General features: G+C 43.8%; 1 protein-coding gene across 1 annotated transcript in view; it reads right to left on the bottom strand.

Moving 5' to 3' along the window:
* TMEM120B (transmembrane protein 120B) overlaps positions 1–22,377 on the bottom strand; it is a 110,354-nt gene extending 87,977 nt beyond the window's left edge. Inside the window, exon 1 of the mRNA XM_082274708.1 lies at positions 22,231–22,377. Within this exon, the coding sequence (XP_082130834.1) occupies positions 22,231–22,293 (63 nt within the window). The 5' untranslated portion in view covers positions 22,294–22,377. The remainder of the gene's footprint in view (positions 1–22,230) is intronic.
* Between the last annotated feature and the right edge of the window lie 235 nt (positions 22,378–22,612).

Below are 22,612 nucleotides of genomic sequence, written 5' to 3'. Positions count from 1 at the left end.
ATGTGTGTATATATACCACTATACACAAGTTCAGATGTTTTGCCTGCCTCCAAAGAACCCAAAAAATGCCCAAAAAAACGCTAGCGCCAAAAAGAAAAAAAAAAAAAAAAAAAAAAAGGCCAAGGTGTGTTGTTGCAGGTATTTTTTTGGGGTTTTTGGAGGCAGGCAAAAACATCTGAACTTGTGTATAGTGGTATATATACACACATACTTATATGTATTTTACACTTACACATATATAGGGGTTATAGGAGCGTAACCATATTAGTGTTAATTATTTCATTAGCGCAAGCATATATTTCTGCTACTATCACACCTATATATGTCTAGGTGTATATATACATATAAGTATGTGTGTATATATACCCATTTACACAAGTTCAGATGTTTTGCCTGCCTCTAAAAACCCCCAAAAAATGTCTGAAATGTACACAAAAGGCCTTTTTCTCTCAAATATTGTTTACAAATCTGTCTAAGAGCCCATTCACATTGAGGCAAAACGACTTCGGGGGGCGACCTGTGAAGTCGCGTGCACCACGACTTGCAGAGACTTCACATAATGGAAGTCTATGCAAGTAGCTCCGAGGTCGCCCCAAAGTAGTACAGGACCCTTTTTCTAAGTCGGAGCGACTTGTGTCGCTCCTATTAGAACGGGTCCTGTACTACTCAATGGACCGCAACATACCGCGACTTGTCAGGCTGACAAGTCGCGCTAATGTGAATGGGCTCTAAATCTGTGTTAGTGAGCACTTCTCCTTTGCTGAGATAATCCATCCACCTTCACAGGTGTGGCATATCAAGATGCGGATTAGACAGCATGATTATTGCACAGATGAGCCTTAGGCTGGTCACAATAATGGCCACTCTAAAATGTGCAGTTTTATCACACAGCACAATGCCACAGATGACGCAGGTTTTGAGGGAGCGTGAAATTGGCATGCTGACCCCAATGTCCCCCAGAGCTGTTGCCCATGAATTTAATTCATTTCTCTACCATAAGCCGTCTCCAAAGGCGTTTCAGAGAATTTGGCAGTACATCCAACCGGCCTCAACAGCAGACCACGTGTAACCACACCAGCCCAGGACCTCAATATCCAGCATCTTCACCTCCAAGATTGTCTGAGACCAGCCACCCTCACAATTACTGCAACAACTGGTTTGCATAACCAAAGAATTTCTGCACAAACTGTCAGAAACTGTCTCAGGGAAGCTCATCTGCATGCTCGTTGTCCTCATCGGGGGTCTCGACCTGACTGCAGTTCATCATCGTAACTGACTTGAGTGGGCAAATGCTCACATTAGATGGCATCTGGCACTTCGGAGAGGTGTTCTCGTATGAATCCCGGTTTTCACTGTACAAGGAAGGTGGCAGACAGTGTATTGCCTTGTGTGGGTGAGAACTTTGGTGATGTCAAGTTATGGTAGTGGAGTTATGGTATGGGCAGGCCTATGGTATGGACAACAAACACAGGTGCATTTTATTGATGGCATTTTGAATGCACGGAGATACCGTGACGAGATCCTGGGGCCCATTGTTCCATTCATTTATGACCATCACCTCATGTTGCAGCATGATATTGCATGGCCCCATGTTGCAAGGATCTGTACACAATTCCTGGAAGCTGAAAACACCCCAGTTCTTGCATGGCCAGCATACTCACCAGACATGTCATCCATTGAGCATGTTTGGGATGCTCTGGATCGGTGTATACGACAGCGTGTTCCAGGTCCTGCCAATAGCCATCAACTTTGCACAGCCCTTGAAGAGGAGTGGACCAATATTCCACAGGCCACAATCAACAACCTGATCAACTATATGTGAAGGAGATGTGCTGCACTGCATCAGGCAAAATGGTGGTCACACCAGATACTGACTGGTTTTCAGACCCCCCAAATACAGTAGAACTGCACATTTAGAGTGCCCTTTATTGTGGCAAACCTGTGCAATAATCATGCTGTCTAATCAGCATCTTGATATGCCACACCTGTGAGGTGGATGGATTATCTCGGCAAAAGAGAAGTGCTCACTAACACAGATTTAGACAGATTTGTGAACCATATTTTAGAGAAATAGGCCTTTTGTGTACATAGAAAAAAAATCTTAGACCTTTGAGTTTAGCTCATGAAAAATGGGGGCAAAAAAAAAAAAAAAAAAAAAAGTGTTGCATTAATAATTTTGTTCAGTGTATATGAATTTCATTTGAATATATGTTACAGATCAGCATTAATATTTATAACTGTATTAGGTCATGACAGAAACTTGTATACATATATGAACTAATAAATGTAATACAATATAAAAATCAACCACTTTACCAGGTTGCAGCCGCCTGTTTCATTTAAAGTTCCAACTCCCCCTTCTTTTATCTTTATTTTAAGATTTCTAATAGAGTACAGAAGCGTCCACGGTAAGATTTCTAATCGAGAACAGAGGAGTCTATGGTAAGGTTTCTAATAGAGAACAGAAGCGTCCATAGTAAAGTTTCTAATAAGAATACAGAGGAGGTCATGGTAAGATTTCTAATAAAATCTACCATAATACAGAATGTTATAGTAAAAAAAAAAAAAATCTAATAGGTGTACATGATAAGAACATACTGTATAGGACAGCCAATGGTACGGTAAAAATTCTACCAGAGTACAAAAGAGTCCATAGTATAAATTCTAACATTGTACAGAAGGGTCCATGGTAAGAATTCAACCACTGTACAGGAGGGTTTATGATACAAATGATCATTGTACAAGAGAGTCTGTAAAAAAGATTGCATAGTGGAGTCCATGGTTACTTTTCTACCACTACAAAGGGGAAGTCTATGATAAGATACAGGAGAGTCCATGGTCAGAACTATTTCACTGTATTGTAGTGTAGTGTCTGTGATATGACTGGAGAGGGAAGTCCCTGGTAAGAATTCTAGTAAAGTTCTACTAGAGAGTGTGTACCAAGGCCCCATTCATACTGGCACTGTCGAGCCTACAATTACATACATTTAGGGGACATTTCTAAATGTAGATTAATGCATGGAATGACTTTTTCCAGTGGTGCCATTCACACTGTGCATTTACTTGTATTTAGGTATTGTCAGTTTAGCTGCGTTTAAACCCGGTTCACACTGGTGCGACATACGCTGTGACTTTGAGAGCACGTCGCATGACATGTATAAATCAATGGTTCCCTATGAGAGCTGTCTTAGGTGGTCCGACACAAGTCGGTCCAACTTTGAAAAAAGGTTCCTGCACAACAACTATGGTCCAATTTCAGCCCATTCAATATCATTGAAGTCGGATCATCACCTTAAACTGATCCGACTTGCGGCATGCGACTTGTGCTCTGAGGATCTTGAAAAGGAACCCCACGAAAAAGTGTTTTTTTTTTTTTTTTATACAACCGCTGGAGGGGTTCCCCCACCAATTCCATGCAAGACCCTTTGAGTCTGGTATGGATCTTGAGAAGGAACCCCACACCAAAATGTAACAAAATAATAAAAAAAAAAAAAACAACTGTCCTGCCCTCCCCCAACACCATATCCTTTGGTCTAGTATGGATTTTATGGGGGACCACATGGCAAAAAAAAAAAAAAAAAAAGGCGTGGGAACCCCCCAAAATCAATGCAAGACCCTTAGACGATCAGGTCAGAAAAAGAGGGGGACAAGCGAGCCCCCCCTACTGGACCATACAAGGCCACATGCCCTCAACATGGGGGGGGGTGCTTAGGAGCAGGGGGGGCTCTGCGCCCCCCACCCCAAAGCAGCTTGTCCCCATGTTAAGGAAAAGAGCATCTTCCCAACAACCCTGGGTGGTGCTTGTGGGGGGTCTGGAAGCAGGGGGCTTATTGGAATCTGGAAGCCACCTTTAACAAGGTAGCCCAAAGATCCCGGCCCCCCATGAGTATGGGGTGTATCGTACCCCTACTCATTCACGCATAAAAAGTGTAAAAAAAATACATAAATACAGTACACAGGTTTTTGATAAAGTCCGTTATTAAAAATGAAGACTGTCCCCCGTCGCCCTGTGACTTCTTTCTCTGGTGATGTCTTCAACCTCTGGTTCTTCTCACTCCGCTGCTGATGTAGTCTTCCTCTGGCTCTTCTCTGACCGCTAGCTCCCGCAGTTGTGCCAGCTCCGTTCTCTGTCGGTTCTTATATAGCCATGGGGCATGGCCATCTGGTGACATCATCCAGAGACCCCGCCCCCTTGTGCGGTCACCATCTCCATCATGCCCCAGGAAATTAGCAGAGGGAGAAGAAATGTCAGAAGAACCGGAGGAAGAAGACATCAGGAGCAGAGGGAGAAGAACCGGAGGAAGAAGACATCAGCGGAGGGAGAAGAACCGGAGGGTGGAGAATAACTGGAGGGAGAAAACTTTACCAGCGAAAGAAGACATGGAGCTAAGACGGGGGACATTCTTCTTTTTTTAATAAAGGATTTTGTCAAAAACCCCATTATTCATTCACATGGGGGGGGGGGGAGGTATCTGGGGAACCCCTTGTTAAATGGGCTTCCAGATTTCAATAAGCCCCCTGCCCACAGACCCCGACAACCACTGCCCAGGATTGTTGGGAAGAGGAGGCCCCTGACCCCACCAACATGGGGACAATGTGCCTTGGGGTGGGCAATGCAGAGCCCCCCTTCCCCCAAAGCACTCACCCGGGCATGTTGAGGGCATGTAGCCTGGTATGGTTCGGGGGGGGGGGCGCTTGCTCTTTCCCGCTTCCTTGACCTGCCGGGCTACATGCTCGGACAAGGATCTGGTATGGATTTTGGGAGGGATCCCACAGTGTTTTTTTTTTGGAGTGGGATTTTACCTCAAAATCCATACTAAACCAAACGTTCCCCCCCCCCCCCAATTCTGGCATCGGGCTCCCCCCCTCAAGATTCATACTGGCCCCAAGGAGCCTGGTATTGTTGGATCAAAGTCAGATCTGGTTCAATGAAGTCGCATGGCAGTCAGATATTAAGTCATAGGGCAAAGTCGGATCGGAAGTCCAGGTCGGAGCAGTGTTTCCATTGAATTCGATGGAACATAAAATCACACTGCATTGCACTAAAGTCACTCAGGACCCTTCACCAAACACGCATCACTATTGCATTGATGTGAACAGGCACTACTGCATAAAATGTTATTTTAATTGTCATGCAAATGTGTGCGACTCAAATCGCATCAGAAACCACTAGAGTGAACTAAGCCTTAGTTAATAAAATCCAACAGGATCCAATTAGATGTTCTAAACACAAGTAAAAACATGTATATGCAGAAAAACCTGCTTTGTAGCAGGAACATCTAAATGCAGGAAAAAGTGACCTGGGAAGCGTAAGGCTATGTTCATACTTGTGCGATGCGGAAACCAGCGTGATTCCTGTGCGGGTTCCTGCATTGCACCTGCATCTGGTGTAACTAACGGTGCATAGATACAAAAAAAATTTCATAGGATAGTTTGTGATAAGACCACACAGGAGAGGCCATGGTAGATTTTAGATGATTGTACAGAAGAGTCAGTGATAAGATTGATCAAGAGAGTCAAAAAGGTAAAAACACAAATGCACACGGAAAGGCGGATTCGTTTGTAGAGTAGAGTCCATTGTATGCTATATAAACAGGACAGCCAGTGATAAGACTGTAGAGGAGAGTCCATGGTAAATGATATAATTGTACAGAACAGTCAGTAATAATACTGTAGAGAAAAGTCCATGGTACAGTATATAAAAAACATGTCTACACACTGTTAAAATGTCAGGTAAGACAATGAGACAAAGATAAATCATTTCAGAATTTTTCCACCTTTAATGTGACCTATAAACTGTACAACTCAGTTGAACAACAAACTGAAATCTTTTAAGCGGAGGGAAGTAAAAATAAAAAAACTAAAATAATATGGTTGCATAAGTGTGCACACCTTTAAACTAATACTTTGTTGAAGCACCTTTTGATTGTATTACAGCACTCAATCTTTTTGGGTATGAGTCTCTCTCATCTTGACTTGGCAATATTTTCCCACTCTTCTCTGTCAGATTGCTAGAGCATCTGCTGTGCACAGCCCTCTTCAGATCACCCCTCATCTGGCTGGTCCATTCCAAAAACTTTAATCTTCTGGTGAGGCCATTACTGTTGCTTTGGATGTATGCTTTGGGTTACAGTTACATTTAAAAGTAAAAGTCAAAGTTTTTCCAGTATTGTGCATTATATAAAAAAATATTATATCCATGAAATATAAGCCTCAGAGGGGCAAAGTCTGACTATGGAGGAGTGAGGATGTGCAGCTCTGTGCCTACTGAAGCTAAAACATCTGCTACAGGAGTGAATTTCTCCACTCTCTAGGCGCACCCTCAAACAGTATAGGGCCTTCTGTCCCCTGCTAGCCGCGATCCAGGTCGCTGGCCTTACCTACAGGTGGGGCTTCCCGTTCAGCCTACAGGTTACCAAAAATGACCGACTGGTAATACTAAGCACCAAGGTTGACCTCCAACGCTTCTTGCAAGTTCTAGGGCTGGAGCCTGTAGACTTCCCAGACTGCTCTCAGGGGATTTCAGTACCACCATTACCGCAACCTTGGCTTCCAGCAAGGAGCAAGAGCAGATCCTGTGGCCAGAATCGACAGTCCTCTGGCTCTTCTCCTGGTCCTTTGACGAATGGAGAATGAAGATGACTTGAGGTTCTCACCTGCTGTTTTCTTCTGACATTTGTCGCCCAAATACCATCAGCATGGCAACAATATGCCCTCTCTACTTGAAAGACTAGATTCCCTGTAAATTGACTGAGTTGGAGACCACCTAAATGCATTGGGTAAGCCGTAGAGAAACTGGGTATAGAACTTGCCACGCTGTTTAGCACTTTTAACCACGGGAGCTCTTATGTTATTCAGAAGCAGCCACCACTTCCATTCTGCTGTTTACATTCCTTGACTGACACATATTGGGGTCCCCCAGCCCTTCTGCTCTAATAGGTGGTTTAGGCGGAGCGCAGAATCCCATACCTCCTTTAGATTTTCCCATGTTTCCCATATAGGCCTTATCTAGTTAGGTGACAGCCCCTTGAGGTGCAACAGATTAGTGCTCGGGGGTCTTCCATTTGTAGAATTCTGCCCTGTATTGGACTATTTTGCCAGACCGGTTAGTCCTTCTCTGGCTTGTTACTGGTCTATGCAATTTTTTCTCATATGTTTTACGGTTTCTCTCTTTTTTCTTTGTAGGACGCTTTAGCACATCGCCCACACTCGGTTTGCTGAAGTAGCACGGGTGTCCGCTCACTTTCTGTATCTGGTATGGATTCAATAAGGGTACTGTCTTATAGTGTAAGGGGTCTCTGCTCTCCACACAAACATAACAAATTATAGATTGGGTGCTCAGGTACTGTTCTTGCAAGAAACATACTTCAGGCAGCAGCCTCTTCCTAAAATGCCTACTCACCTCTAAAGCCAATGGATATTTTGCAACTCCCCTGTCACGAGATCCCGGGGAATGGCAATTGCTATCCATAAATCATGTCCATTTCACCCCCTGGATAGTTGTAGAGATCCTCAAGGCTGTAGGTTTTTGTGAAAGGGGTTACTGCTAGGTAAAAATTCATGTTTGTGACTCTTTACACACCAAGCGCTCAACAGCTCACCTTTCTGGACGCAGTCCTCGTAAGGCTGGCTGACTTCAGAAGGGCTTCCTAATTTTAGGGGGCGACTTTAATGTTAGCCCAGATCCCCTAATCGACACGTCTCATGGTTGACTGTTGCACTGCTACGCTCCTACGCTTTCCTTAAAATTTTCCACAAAGCACTGCAGACACCCTTCTCATAGATAGCTGGAGAGCGCTCCATGCTTCAGAGAGGGATTACAGCTACTATTCAAAGGTGTACGTCTATAATCGCATAGATCTGTGTGCAGATCATGGTGCTCTAGAGTTGCTGCATTTACCTGAGATCAGAAATATTAAAATTTCTGACCATGCACAGCCATGCTTTGCTTGCTAGATGGGACTCTGGTCCTGGAAGCTGAACAAAAATTTTCTGTCACCATGGTCGCCAAGGTAACGGACACCATCTAGCACTACTTTAAGGAGAATGCTTCTGACGAACTGGGGGAAGGAATTATCTGGGAAGGACATAAAGCAGTAATATGAGGCGAGTTAATTTCCCTGGGGTCCAAACTTAAAAAAGGAAAGAGACTTACGCCTGAAGGGTATTGACTGCTTTACAGCAGGCAGAGCTTCAGCATAAGCACCATGGGGACGTCGAGGCTCTTGTCTTGTCTGACTGACCTTAGAGAGCTGTTCGCACACTTTTTAAACTGCCACACCTGTAGACAACTACGACATCTGTCGCCCAAATACCATCAGCATGGCAACAAATGTGGCCGGATGCTGGCCAGGGCGCTTAGGAAAAGAAGTGTTAACCACCAAAACTAACTTCTGGCTCCTACTGGGGAAGTGATCTTACACTCTTCCAAGATTTCCTTGTTGTTTTGTGACCACTATGCAGATCTTTACAATTTGGTAAGCGACCTCTCCCCGACTGCCAGGACCTCTAAACTACACACTATTAGTGATAATCTTTCCTCTGTGGGCCTTTCTCCCTGACATCAGAGCAAAAGGCAGATCTAATATCCCCGATTTCTCCCCTTGAGATTATGGCCACAATAAAGTCATTGCCCAGTGGAAAAAGCCTTGGCCCGGATGGCTATACTAAGGCGTACTATGCCAAATTTCTCCCACTATTGTAAAGCACTTTATGTAGGTACTTCAACTCTTTTGCTAGTGGAGGACCGATCCCCTCTGAAGCTTTGTTGGCTCATATTACGGTACTTCCCAAAGAGGGTAAAGATCCTTGCCTACCCCAAAAGTATCGCCAGATATCGCTGCTTAATGTAGATATCAAGATTTTTGCGAAAATGTTAGCGAATCGCTTGAAGTACCTCTTGACATCTATTGTACACCCAGACCAGACAGGCTTAATTTCTGGTCGAGAAGCTAGGGATTATTTCATTCAGGCCACGCAGCTTATCCACCTTATTCTATTCACAGATGCCAAAAAGGCGTTTAACTGTGGCAATTAGTCCTAACTCATGGTAGTATTAGAGACCTTGGGCCCGAGCCCGCATATGTTACAGTAGATCATGGCTCTGTACACTACTCCTAGTGCGCAGGTTAAGGTTAATGGTCTCTTCTCTCCTAGATTTCCTATACGAAACGGCACGAGACAGGGGTGTCCCCTCTCACCCCTTTTCTTCCCTCTGATTTTGGAGCCATTTCTCCGAATTGTCCGGGCAAATCCAGAAATTAAGGGGATAACAATAGGGACTACTGAGCATAAGCTATCAGCTTATGCTAATTATGTTCTCTTCCATCTTACGGACCCTATTGTCACCTAATCTGATGCAGAACTTTTTTGGAGGTTATCCAACTTTAAGATAAATTATGCTAAGTCCGAAGTTCTACCTATCACCTTGCCTGAGATGCTAGCCTCTACCTTGCAAGAGGCCTTCCATTTTATGTGGGTCAAATCTTCCCTCAGATATTTGAGTGTTCAGCTCATGGATCGCTTTGAGACACTGAATTCTGCTAATTATCCTGCGCTGTTGAGTATGGTGCATAAGGACTTACAGAACTGGACAAAGACGGCCTTTACGTGGCTGGGTTGGGTCAATACTATTAAAATGGCGTCCTCCCAAGGGTGTTCTTCCTCATGCAAATGCTGCCTGTTTCTCTACCTAAATACTTTTTAGCTCAACTTCAAAGTATGCTCGTCAGTTTTGTATGCAACCCTAAGAAGCGGCGTACAGCGATGACCATGCTTCAACATTCCAAGTGGGTGGGGAGCCTGGGACTCCCTGACATGCGGCATTTTTATAGGGCCATCATTCAACACGTTTTAAATTGGAACTTCGACACTCATTCTAAACTATGGGTCTCCCTGGAGAAATGTCTGGCAAGACGCAATCTATCTTAAGCCCCTTGGTTGCCTCGTGAGTACAGAGGATTGTCAACGAAGACATCATCAACGACAACTGACGTTTTTATTGTCTGGGATCGCATTAACCAATTATTCTCTTTAGCTCCCTCTGTATCCCCATTGGCATCAGTAGGAGGTTTCTTATGGTTCCCCCCAGGGGAAAGCATGGCATTTTTGGGCCATAGGCTCTGGGTGGAAACCCCAGCTGTGGTAAACTTTTAGATGATGGCCCTTTAATCCCCCTGGAGACCCTTAGAGAGATAGAGGTTTCCCCACGGATTGGTGGTGCCATAAGCAATTGCACCATTTTTTTGCTACATGGATGTTCTATCAGGTCTTCCCTTACCCCGTTCGAGCGGTTGTTTATAGCAAAACAGCGTACCCTGCCTGGTTTCGGAACACTACAAACTACTGGATTCCGTTTCCACTATAACTAAACTAGGGATGCACCGATCCGACTTTTTTGGTCCCGATCCCGATCTTTTGCTTTGTGAAATCGCCGATCCTGAGTCCGATCCGGAAGTACTGTTTTGTGAGCTCATAACAAAATAATACTTCCGGATCAGTATCGGCAGATACCCTATAACAAACGTGCATTAAAAGTCTAAAATATCATCAAACACTAAGAATAAAATGTAGTCACAAGAAAAAAAAACTGTTTATTGCTTGAACATACAATAGCAATCAAGCAGTAAACATTGTAAACTAAAGTGCAAAATCCTGGAAAGTGCAAACAGGAATTTAAATAAAAAAATGCAACATAGTAGCAGCCTGAGCCTCTATCAAGAAGATTGCATTTCTTCTCTTCTCTCTGTGTTAAGGCTATTTCTCTTCTCATCCACAACACAAACACAGTCACTCACAAACTGTGCTGAACACTACACACTCTCACTTTCTGCATTAGTGGCAGACAGTGCAGGGCAGGCACTGCGGGGGGCAACACAACAACACAAGCAGCAACAACATAGCAGCCCGATTCCTGTCCTGACCAAAAGTTGGTAGAACAAGAACAACAACAACTTGATCACACATACAAAATAGCATGTTGTGAACATGTAGTCCAGTGTCACACCACCACAGAGTAATTTGATGGTGGCGTCGGCGTGTGACACAGTGACACTGGACTACCTGTTCACACAAAATGCCTTTTGTTTGTGTGATCAAGAAGTTGACTTGTTGTCACACATGATGACAATGACACAAACATGACCTGATGGTCACTTAATTCTCTCTCAAGAAGATGTAGACAAGCATTTCTTCTCGCTATTTCTCTTCTCATCCACAAACTGTGAACAGAAAGTCAGAAACACTCTCTCACTTTTTAGTGCAGGGGGGCATTTGCAATACAACAACATAGCAGCAACAACATAGCAGCCTGAGTCTGACTCTGACCTGACTAAGTTTGTTGAACAACAACAACTTGATCAGAGCCAGTTCACACTGGGGCGACTTGTCAGGCGACCTGGTCGCCTGCCCATAGATTAGCACAGGACCCGTTCTAATAGGAGCGAAACAAGTCGCTCCGACTTAGAAAAAGGGTCCTGAGCTTCTTTGGGGCGACCTGCATTGACTTCAATGATATGAAGTCCGTGCAGGTCTCTCCGAGGTCGCCCCGGCAAGTCGGGTCGCTGCTATGTGAACTGGCTCTTACACATACAGATGGCATATTGTAAACATGTAGTCCAGTGTCACACCACCATCATCATCAGACAGTAATTTGATGGTGGCATGTGACACTGGACTACCTGTTTACATACAAATGCCATTTGTTTGTGTGATCACACGACACAAAAATGACCAGTATGGTCACTTAATCAGCAGCAATGGCAAATTCTCTCTCATAAAGACAAGCATTTCTGCTCTCTCTGCTGTAAGTCTATTTCTCTTCTCATCCACAATGCTGGAAACTGTGCTGAATACTCTCTCACTTTCTACACTAGTGCAGGGGGCACAGAGATATTTTGTGGCAGTGGCAGCAAGACAAGGTAATCTGTATTTGTTGACTCCCCAGAACTGGTATGGGTTGTCTGAGGCAGCGATGGTTTTCTCTGCAAAATATCCATGCAGTTGCACTGCAGGGCTTGAGCTGCTTGCTGCATTGGGATCTAGTTCAAACTCCTCCACAATGTGGTCAAACTCTTGCATAAAGCTGCTCAGTGCTGCTGCTGCTTCCACCCGAGGGACCTTGTCTTGTGGTTCTGTGGCCTGTGATGCTCCAGCTCTGCTGTTCCTAAAGTCTTCCTCTAGTTCCGCTGTCAGTGCATCTCTTGCACACTTTGCAGATTGTGCACCTGTAAAGTATCTGAAACAGAAATAAAAACGTAGGTTAGGCTAATTATGAAACACTTCATGACACTAACCTGAGGCTGAAAAACTTACCTGTCTTTATATCTCGGGTCCAGCAGGGTGGCAAGTGCATATAGGGGTTCATCTTCCACAGTGTCGAAGCGTTTGTTGACAGCTTGAAGCAGGGTTGTTTTCATTGTTTTGATGCCAGTATCCGCATTGCCTTCTTTAGCAAGGATGCGTTTGAGGACGGTGACAGCTGGAATGACGTCAGCGGTGGAGGCAGTTGATGAGCTTACTTACTTGTTAGCTCTTCAAATGGTGCTAAAACAATCCTCTTTTTATAGCAAAGCCCACTGGTTAGTGGTCAGTGTACTGGGCAGGTCATCATGGTCAGCAATGTAAGCACAGAGGACTCGCTTCTGTTCCAGAAGACTCTGTATCATCAAGTACGTAGAATTCCACCTTGTTTTGACGTCTTGTTGCAGGCGTTTTGGTTGCATTTGCATCTGGAGCTGGATATCTTGCAGCCTTGAATACGCAAGTTGAGAATGTTTAAAATGCTCACACTCCGTTGTGACAGTAGCCCCTCATTGACTACAAGCTGCAAGCTGTGAGCAAAGCAGCCTAAGCTCCGTACCCCCATTTTGTCTATGGCCTTTTTCATGTTGCTTGCATTGTCTTGGAGTATGACATGCACTTTATTCAAAGGAATGTGCCACTGGTCAAGTATAGCCTTAATTGTAGCTGAAATGGTATCGCTGGTGTGTGAACCATGAAAGTTTTTAGCTTGAAGCATTGCACCGTGCAGTGTACAGTTTGTGTCCAACCAGTGGACTGTTAAACTTAAAAGCGACATTGGACACACATCAGAGCTCCATATATCTGTAGTAAAGCTCATAGCCTTTAGATCTTTAATCTTTTGTGAGACGTGTTGGCAAACTTTTTTGTACAGTTCTGGCACTGCGGTCTCAGAAAAATACTTGCGTGATGGAAGAGAGTACCTTGGCTCCAATTGTTCCAGTAGGCGACAGAAGCCCTCATTTTCAACAACTGACATTGGTTGACCATCTAAAACAATGAATTCCAAAACTTTCTGTGTTATTGCTGATGCTCTCATACTTTCCATCGGAAACTTTTTGCGTCGTTGAAATGCATCCTGCAAAGTTTGTTGCTGCTGGGCTGTATTGTCTGCTGCTTTTGTTTTGTTGAGCTGCAGGAATTCAGCGTGCTCCTTAGCGTGGTGTTTCTGGATGTGCCTGATTAAATTTGTAGTATTGAACTTTGCAGTTATACCACCTCCACTCGAAAAATTCGCTTTGCAGACATTGCAAACAGCTGTGGAACTCGTTGGCGTGGCGAGCGTGTAATATCTCTACACTGCCGACTCTTTGGCGCGCTCCATACCCGACACACACACACGTGAGGCTGATTAATGACGTAGGTGCTGTGACGCCCCGGATCGGCCCGTGGGACGGCTAAATTTTACCAATCTCTGATCCAGCTATTTTGCCCGGATCGGGGCCGATTTCCGATCCGAATATCGGATCGGTGCATCCCTAAACTAAACCTTCCTTTATTCAAGAGTGGGAATGCGACTTTGAGCATTCCAGCTCCAGAGATCCCAAGACTCAAGAGACACCCTATAAGCTGCTAACACGCTGGTACCCGGTACCTGCAGCTTTGTCATGTATATACCCTTCAGTCATGGATCTTTGCTGGCGGGGTTGCGGCCAAGGGGCACACTCCTACAATTTTGGTGGAGTGTCCCATGGTTCGCCCTTTTTGGTCTGACACTAAAGATCAGATGCTGTAATACCTATATATTGGAAACGAGCACATGTGCCTGATAAGGAGGAGCAGATTAGAAAAGTGAACGGGATACTGGAAGCTGAGGAGTCGTGCCGACATGCATGGACAGGGGCGAGCATTTGGTATTTGGGCAGCTTGGCGGGAATACACCTTCAACCCTGCTCAAGTCCAGTCTAGCTCGGACGTTGCTTTGTTGGAGTTAGCAAAGCCCTGGTTAAATGTACCTACTTAAACTATGCAGCCACTACCTGAGTCTGGTCCTTTGAAAAAAACATTTCCTAGCAGTCTGTGCAAGTTAATATTTTTCATTTCCTTTCAGAAATACCAACTGGTGTGGGCGATTATGGTTATAGTATAATCCACATAAATTTCCTCCTATCCATTTAATAGGTTACCTGGTTTTTGTTGTTCATGTTGTTTTCTATTTGGTTTAATGCTATTTTTATTGCACCTGACTGACATACTCATCTTATGTTCTAATAAGTAAAATAAGTAAGCGAGGTCTTCTCCCTATATATTCAGGTTTAGCCCTCGGTATGGCGATTTGTTGGAAGAGGTTTGATGGAGGCTTTTAGGGCCCCTTCCTCCAGCGCTGGAACCAGCTGGGCTATTATGTAGTTAATTTAGTCCTATAAACTTCCTCGATAGCTTAGATTGGCTCTCGGGCCTACTTGTGTTCGCCTTATGGGCTTGCCTCTAGCTCATGAAGAGGTTAGCCCTAATTTTATGTTGTTTTATTGATTTTTTTTGTACTTCTGTATGCTTGTACATTGCACGCTTTCATGACCGCAAATCTTTACCACTATGGCAATGTTCATTATGGCATCTTCTTTTGTTTTAAATAAAGATTACATTAAAAAGAAACTGTCTCATCCTTTAGTACTACTTTAATATAAAAGATTTATATTCCCACATCAATCCTTCATATAGCTTTATATCTGACTCCCAGTTAAAATACCATGTACAGTGGGGAAAATTATTATTTGATCCCTTGCAGATTTTGTAAGTTTTCCCACTTACAAAGAAATGAAGGGTCTATCGTTTTTATCATAGGTGTATTTTAAATGATAGAGACAGAATATCAACCAAAAATCCAGAAGAAAAAAAAAAAAAAAACACACATAAAACAAGTTGCAGTTCAGTGAGTAAAATAAGTATTTAATCCCCAAACAAAACATGACTTAATACTTGGTAGAGAAACCCTTGTTGGCAAGCACAGAGGTAAGACGTTTCTTGTAGTTGGTAACCAGGTTTTCACACATCTCAGGAGAGAATTTGGTCCACTCTTCTTTACAGATCTTCTCTAAATCCTTAAGGCTTCCTAACTGTCCTTAGGCAACTCGAAGTTTCAGCTCCCTCCATACATTTTCTATAGGATTAAGGTCTGGAGACTGACTAGGCACTCCATGATCTTAATGTGCTTCTTCTTGAGCCCCCCCATTGTCATGCTGGAAGACCCATTTATGATCCATCTTCAGTGTTCTGGCTGAGGGAAGAAGGTTCTCTCATCCAAGATTTTACAATACATGGCCCCGTCTATTGGCCCCTCAATGTGGCAAAATCGGCCTGTACCTGTAGTAGGGAAACAGCCCCAAAGCATCATTTTTCTACCTCCATGCCTAACCTTAGGGATGATGTTCTTAGGGTCAGTCAGCATTTTTCTTCATCCAAACACAGTGAGACAAATTAATGCCAAAGAGCTTAATTTTTGTCTCATCTGATCACAGCACTTTCTCCCATCCTTCTCTGAATCATTTAGATGTTCATTGGCATGATTGTACATGTACCTTCTTGAGGAGGGTGACTCGCTATGTTTGGAGTAAGAAAAATGCCGACTATGATCCTAAGATCACCATCCCTACAGTCAAGTACGGAGGTGGAAACATTATGCTTTGGGGCTGTTTCTCTGCTAAAGATACAGGCAGACTTTGCCGCATCGAGAGACTAAAGAATAGGGCAATGTATTGTAAAATGTTGGATGAGAACCTTCTTCCCTCAACCAGAACCTGAAGATGGGTCATAGATGTGTCTTTTAGCATGAAAATTACCCAAAACATTCCACCAAGGCAACATAGGGGTGCCCCATAAAGGAGCACATTAAGGTCATGGAGTGGCCTAGCCAGTCTCCAGACCTTAATCCTATGGAAAATTTATGGAGGGAGCTGAAACTTTGAGTTGCCAAGCAACAGCCAAGAAACCTTAAGAATTTAGAGAAGATCTGTAAAAAAAAAAAAAAAAAAAAAAAAAAAAAAAGAGTGGACCAAACTTGGTAACTAACTACAAGAATCTTACCAACAAGGGTTTCTCCACCAAATATGAAGTCATTTTTTGCTTGGAGAGCAAATACTTTTTTTACTCACTGAACTGCCACTCAATTTAAAACATTTGTATCATGTTTTTCTGGATTTGTGGTTGATATTTTGTCTCTATCATTTAATGATTAGAAAATCGAACGAACATTCTTAAAATGAACATTTTTTTGAAGGAAGACATTGTTTTTGTATGGCCAGCATAAGTAACAGCAGGCGCAGGTAGTTTTTATCAAGCCACCTGCCTAGGACAAGGTAGTCTGTCGTACATATTAATACAGTTCTGTCTGAAAATTGGCAAAACAGTCTTTAATTATTATTTTTTCTTTAAAGTAAAATATGTGATCTCCGAGTACGATGACATTTAGATTCAACCTGGTTATTTTTAGATACCACTGCATATAGATATTTAAGAATAAATTCCCTTTATTTATTTTTTTCAAACTTTACATATCAACTAAATTATACACCATACATTTTTTTAAGGTTTTTACCCAATTAATCAAAACAATAATCAGCCAACTAATCAATTAGGAAAATAATAGTTAGTAGCAGCCCTAGTATGAACAAATGTTGTTCAAAATTTTCACTTGCTTTTAACATTCAATTTTAAAATGAATGTCATTTCTGACGGAAAACTACTGTCTGAAAATTTGTTCAAACAAAGTTTTTCTATTCTGCTCCTTCAAATTTTCCCATCACTGTGGACGAAAAAAAAACACTGATTTGACCCCACTATTAGAAAATTAAAATGAACATTCTTAAAACAAATATTTTCAATAAAATGTGTTTGTGTATGGCCAGCATAAGGCTACATTCACACCTGAGCGTAGCGTTTGCGCGCGTTTTTTTTACCGCGATTTACAGGCGTTTTTTGTGCAGGTGTTTTTAGATTGAATAGAGACCAATGGAAAACGCCTGTAATCTGCCCAAAAAGAAGCTCATGTACTTTTTTGAGCGTTGGGCGTTTTGCTCACAGCATCAAAACGCTCAGATGTGAACAGGGGCCATTGAAATGAATAGGATTTGTCTTGTTGGGCGTTTTGAGAGCTGATCCTAGAGCAGAAAAACTCCCCAAAAACGCCCCAAAACGCCTAAATGTGAACGGAGCCTAAGTGACAACAGGCACAGGGAGCTTATATCAAGCTACCTGTCAATGATAAGGGGAGTCTGTCATGCATAATATAAGATTACAATCCTCTCTGAAAATCTGCAAAACAGAGTTTTAGGTCTTTTCTAAGGAAGATTTACTCCCCATCATTTTTTGTGATATGGTACTGGGTTATTTTAACTGAAAATTGTGTGGTCGTGCGACACTGTACCCAAAAAAAAATTATGTCCTTTTTTTCCCCACAAATAGAGCTTTCTTTTGGTTGTATTTGATTACCTCTGGATTTGTTTTTTTTTTTTGCGCTATAAACAAAAAAATACAGACAACTAAAAAAAATACAAAACATTTTTTAACTTTCTGCTATTTATAAAACACATCCAATTAAAAAAAATAAATATAAAATTATACATACACACACATATATAATGTCTTCATCAATTTAGGGCAATATGTATTCGGCTACATATTTTTGTTAAAAAAAAAAAAACCCCAATAAGCATATATTGATTGGTTTGCACAAAATTTACAGGGTCTACAAACTATAGGATATTTTATGTTATTTTTATTTTCTTTACTAGTAATGGGGGCGATTAGCGAATTATAGCGGGACTGCGATATTGCGCCAGACAAATTGGATACTGACACTTTTTTGGGAACCAGTGACAGTAATGCAGTGATCAATGCTAAAAAATATGCTCTGTCACTGTACTAATGACACTGGTTGCGAAAGGGTTATCAGGGGCAATTAAAGGGTTAACTGTGTAGCAAGCCAGTAGTTGTGTAATGTTTGGGAGGTGCTTTTACTAGGGGAAGACATGGATGCTTCCTTGCTTTGCAGGAACACAGGATCAATGCCTTCCCTACTTACAGAATGGCAATCTGCCTTGTTTACATAGACAGACTGCCATTCTGCCTCTGCACTGAATGTTCGGTAATACATCAAGTCCGCGGTACCGCTGATCAGCTCCCACTGTGCGCTGGCAGCACACATTTGCACCCGCTACCCAGAAGTGCAGGATCACGTATATACACGTGATCCCCCACACAGCGACCACCCTGTAGCAGTAAAGCTGCTACAGGGTGGTCGTTAATTGGTTATATTGTTTTTCTCTTTCAAAAAAAAAAAAAAAAAAATTTAGATCTCAAAGTCTGATGATATGTACAAAATTCAACCCCCTAAAGTATATATTATATATATATATATATATATATATATATATATATATAGCTCTTCTGTCTGTTATTCTCAGAGTGGATTAGATATTTTTCCCTAACCATAGAGCTGGTTATTTATATTTACCACTGCATATGTTGACAAAATATACACTTTTTTTTTTTTTTTGTTTTTTTTTTTAGGTTTTTATCTAATCAAAACAGTAATTGGTCAACTAATCAATTATGAATATAATCGTTAGTTGCAATCCTGTATTATTGTACAGAACAGCCAGTGATAAGACTGTAGAGAGTCCATGGTAAATGATATCATTGTACAGAACAGTCAGTGATGAGACTGTAGAGGAGAGTCCATGGTCTATTATATCATTGTACAGAACAGCCAGTGATAAGACTGTAGAGGAGAGCCCATGGTCTATTATATCATTGTACAGAACAGTCAGTGATAAGACTGTAGAGGAGAGCCCATGGTCTATTATATCATTGTACAGAACAGTCAGTGATGAGACTGTAGAGGAGAGTCCATGGTCTATTATATCATTGTACAGAACAGCCAGTGATAAGACTGTAGAGGAGAGCCCATGGTCTATTATATCATTGTACAGAACAGTCAGTGATAAGACTGTACAGGAGAGTCCATGGTCTATTATATCATTGTACAGAACAGTCAGTGATAAGACTGTAGAGGCGAGTCCATGGTAAATGATATCATTGTACAGAACAGTCAGTGATAAGACTGTAGAGGAGAGTCCATGGTCTATTATATCATTGTACAGAACAGCCAGTGATGAGACTGTAGAGGAGAGTCCATGGTCTATTATATCATTGTACAGAACAGCCAGTGATAAGACTGTAGAGGAGAGTCCATGGTCTATTATATCATTGTACAGAACAGTCAGTGATAGGACTGTAGAGGAGAGTCCATGGTAAATGATATCATTGTACAGAACAGTCAGTGATAAGACTGTAGAGGAGAGTCCATGGTCTATTATATTATTGTACAGAACAACCAGTGATAAGACTGTAGAGGAGAGTCCATGGTAAATGATATCATTGTACAGAACAGTCAGTGATGAGACTGTAGAGGAGAGTCCATGGTAAATGATATCATTGTACAGAACAGTCAGTGATGAGACTGTAGAGCAGAGTCCATGGTCTATTATATTATTGTACAGAACAGTCAGTGATAAGACTGTAGAGGCGAGTCCATGGTAAATGATATCATTGTACAGAACAGCCAGTGATAAGACTGTAGAGGAGAGCCCATGGTCTATTATATCATTGTACAGAACAGCCAGTGATGAGACTGTAGAGGAGAGTCCATGGTCTATTATATCATTGTACAGAACAGTCAGTGATAAGACTGTAGAGGCGAGTCCATGGTAAATGATATTGTACAGAACAGTCAGTGATAAGACTGTAGAGGAGAGTCCATGGTCTATTATATCATTGTACAGAACAGTCAGTGATAGGACTGTAGAGGAGAGTCCATGGTAAATGATATCATTGTACAGAACAGTCAGTGATAAGACTGTAGAGGAGAGTCCATGGTCTATTATATTATTGTACAGAACAACCAGTGATAAGACTGTAGAGGAGAGTCCATGGTAAATGATATCATTGTACAGAACAGTCAGTGATGAGACTGTAGAGGAGAGTCCATGGTAAATGATATCATTGTACAGAACAGTCAGTGATGAGACTGTAGAGCAGAGTCCATGGTCTATTATATTATTGTACAGAACAGTCAGTGATAAGACTGTAGAGGCGAGTCCATGGTAAATGATATCATTGTACAGAACAGCCAGTGATAAGACTGTAGAGGAGAGCCCATGGTCTATTATATCATTGTACAGAACAGCCAGTGATGAGACTGTAGAGGAGAGCCCATGGTCTATTATATCATTGTACAGAACAGCCAGTGATGAGACTGTAGAGGAGAGTCCATGGTCTATTATATCATTGCACAGAACAGTCAGTGATAAGATTGTAGAGGCGAGCCTAGGGTATATTATATCATCATTGATGGTCTTGTAGAATGATATAATAGACCATGGACTCGCATTTACAGCCTTATTGTACAGGGCAGTCAGTGATAAGACTATAGAGGAGAGTCCATGGTATTTATAATATTGTAAAGGACAGTTAGTGAAAAGACTGTTAGGCCGGCCATAAATGGATCGAAATTTGAATTTCAATCCATCTAGTGATCGGCTTCAATACAACCAGCCTGTGAGACTTTTCTTGTCACTTGTAGCTGCCAGCAGTGATCACTGTATTCTGATGGCTAGGAAACCTCCCCCTGTCAGAGTACAATAGCACAGCGGCAGGGATTCCCCCATCAAAACTGACTGTGTTGATGTGGGAACCTGCGCAGGACGGGCCCCCCCTGGTCTGTCACTGCGCAGGATGGCCCCCCGGTCTGTCGCTGCGCAGAACGGGCCCCCCCCCCCCCGGTCTGTCGCTGCGCAGGATGGCCCACCCCCCGCTCTGTCGCTGCGCAGGATGGCCCACCCCCCGCTCTGTCGCTGCGCAGGATGGCCCACCCCCCCGATCTGTCGCTGTGCAGGATGGGCCCCCCCCGATCTGTCGCTGTGCAGGATGGGCCCCCCCCCGATCTGTCGCTGTGCAGGATGGGCCCCCCCCCGATCTGTCGCTGCGCAGGATGGGCCCCCCCCGATCTGTCGCTGCGCAGGATGGGCCCCCCCCCGATCTGTCGCTGCGCAGGATGGCCCCCCCCCGATCTGTCGCTGCGCAGGATGGCCCCCCCCCGATCTGTCGCTGCGCAGGATGGCCCCCCCCCCCAATCTGTCGCTGCGCAGGATGGCCCCCCCCCCAATCTGTCGCTGCGCAGGATGGCCCCCCCCCCCAATCTGTCGCTGCGCAGGATGCCCCCCCCCCAATCTGTCGCTGCGCAGGACAGGCCCCCCCCCGGTCTGTCGCTGCACAGGACAGGCCCCCCCGGTCTGTCGCTGCACAGGACGGGCCCCTCCCCCCCGGTCTGTCGCTGCGCAGGACGGGCCCCTCCCCCCTGGTCTGTCGCTGCCCAGGACGGACACCCACTGGTCTGTCGCTGCCCAGGACGGACACCCACTGGTCTGTCGCTGCCCAGGACGGATGTACCCACTGGTCTGTCGCTGCCCAGGACGGATTTACCTACTGGTCTGTCGCTGCCCAGGACGGATTTACCCCCGGTCTGTCGCTGCCCAGGACGGGCCCCTCCCCCCGGTCTGTCGCTGCCCAGGACGGATTTACCCCCAGTCTGTCAGTGTAGAGAACAGTGTATGGCTCACCAGACATACAGTACAGGATCTCCTGCTCTATAGACTGTAGAAGCAGGATCCCAGCTGTAGGACTGTATGATGTATACAGCACATGACACTAGTGATAAATGAAGGCAGTGAGAATAGAATGAGCTCTCCCAGCTTTTATCCTCATACACACAGCTACAACATAGAAGACAATAGAGCTTCATCCCCGGGCTCCCCTTCCATTATACAGCACGGACCCCACTGAGAAGTGCCCAGCTTCTATTCTATAGCAGGCGTGCATTTCTACGTGACTAGGACAACTCGTAGCACACCTCCGTCCCCGGCTCTCCCTTACCTGAAGCTGCTTGAATTCCTTCTCCAATTCCTCCCATTCTTCCTGACACTTGTGCAAGGACATGTTAGGAGAGCAAAGCTTCCCCGGCCTCTGCAGCCACGCTCACACCTGACGTCACCCCCCACTCCAAGAGCCAAGCCACCGTCCAGACAGCGGGGAGGAGTCAGCGCATGCGCACTGTCCTCATTTCTCAGATCTGCGGCTAAAGTGTGCAGTTCTTTGTAATCCACTGACTGTGGAAAGTGCCCTGTGCTAGGGTATGGAGGTAAACCTGGACTGCTTACTTCACTGTGCGGCCTATGGCTGCAGAACTCTCTGCAAGTATAAACTTTACAAAGCTAGAGCTCCTAATATGCATGCTAGGTCAGTGCCTAATATATAT

Source organism: Pelophylax lessonae (assembly GCF_965119305.1).
Source record: "Pelophylax lessonae genome assembly, chromosome: 1".
NCBI lineage: Eukaryota > Metazoa > Chordata > Amphibia > Anura > Ranidae > Pelophylax > Pelophylax lessonae.
This window is presented reverse-complemented; position numbering and strand designations above follow the sequence as displayed.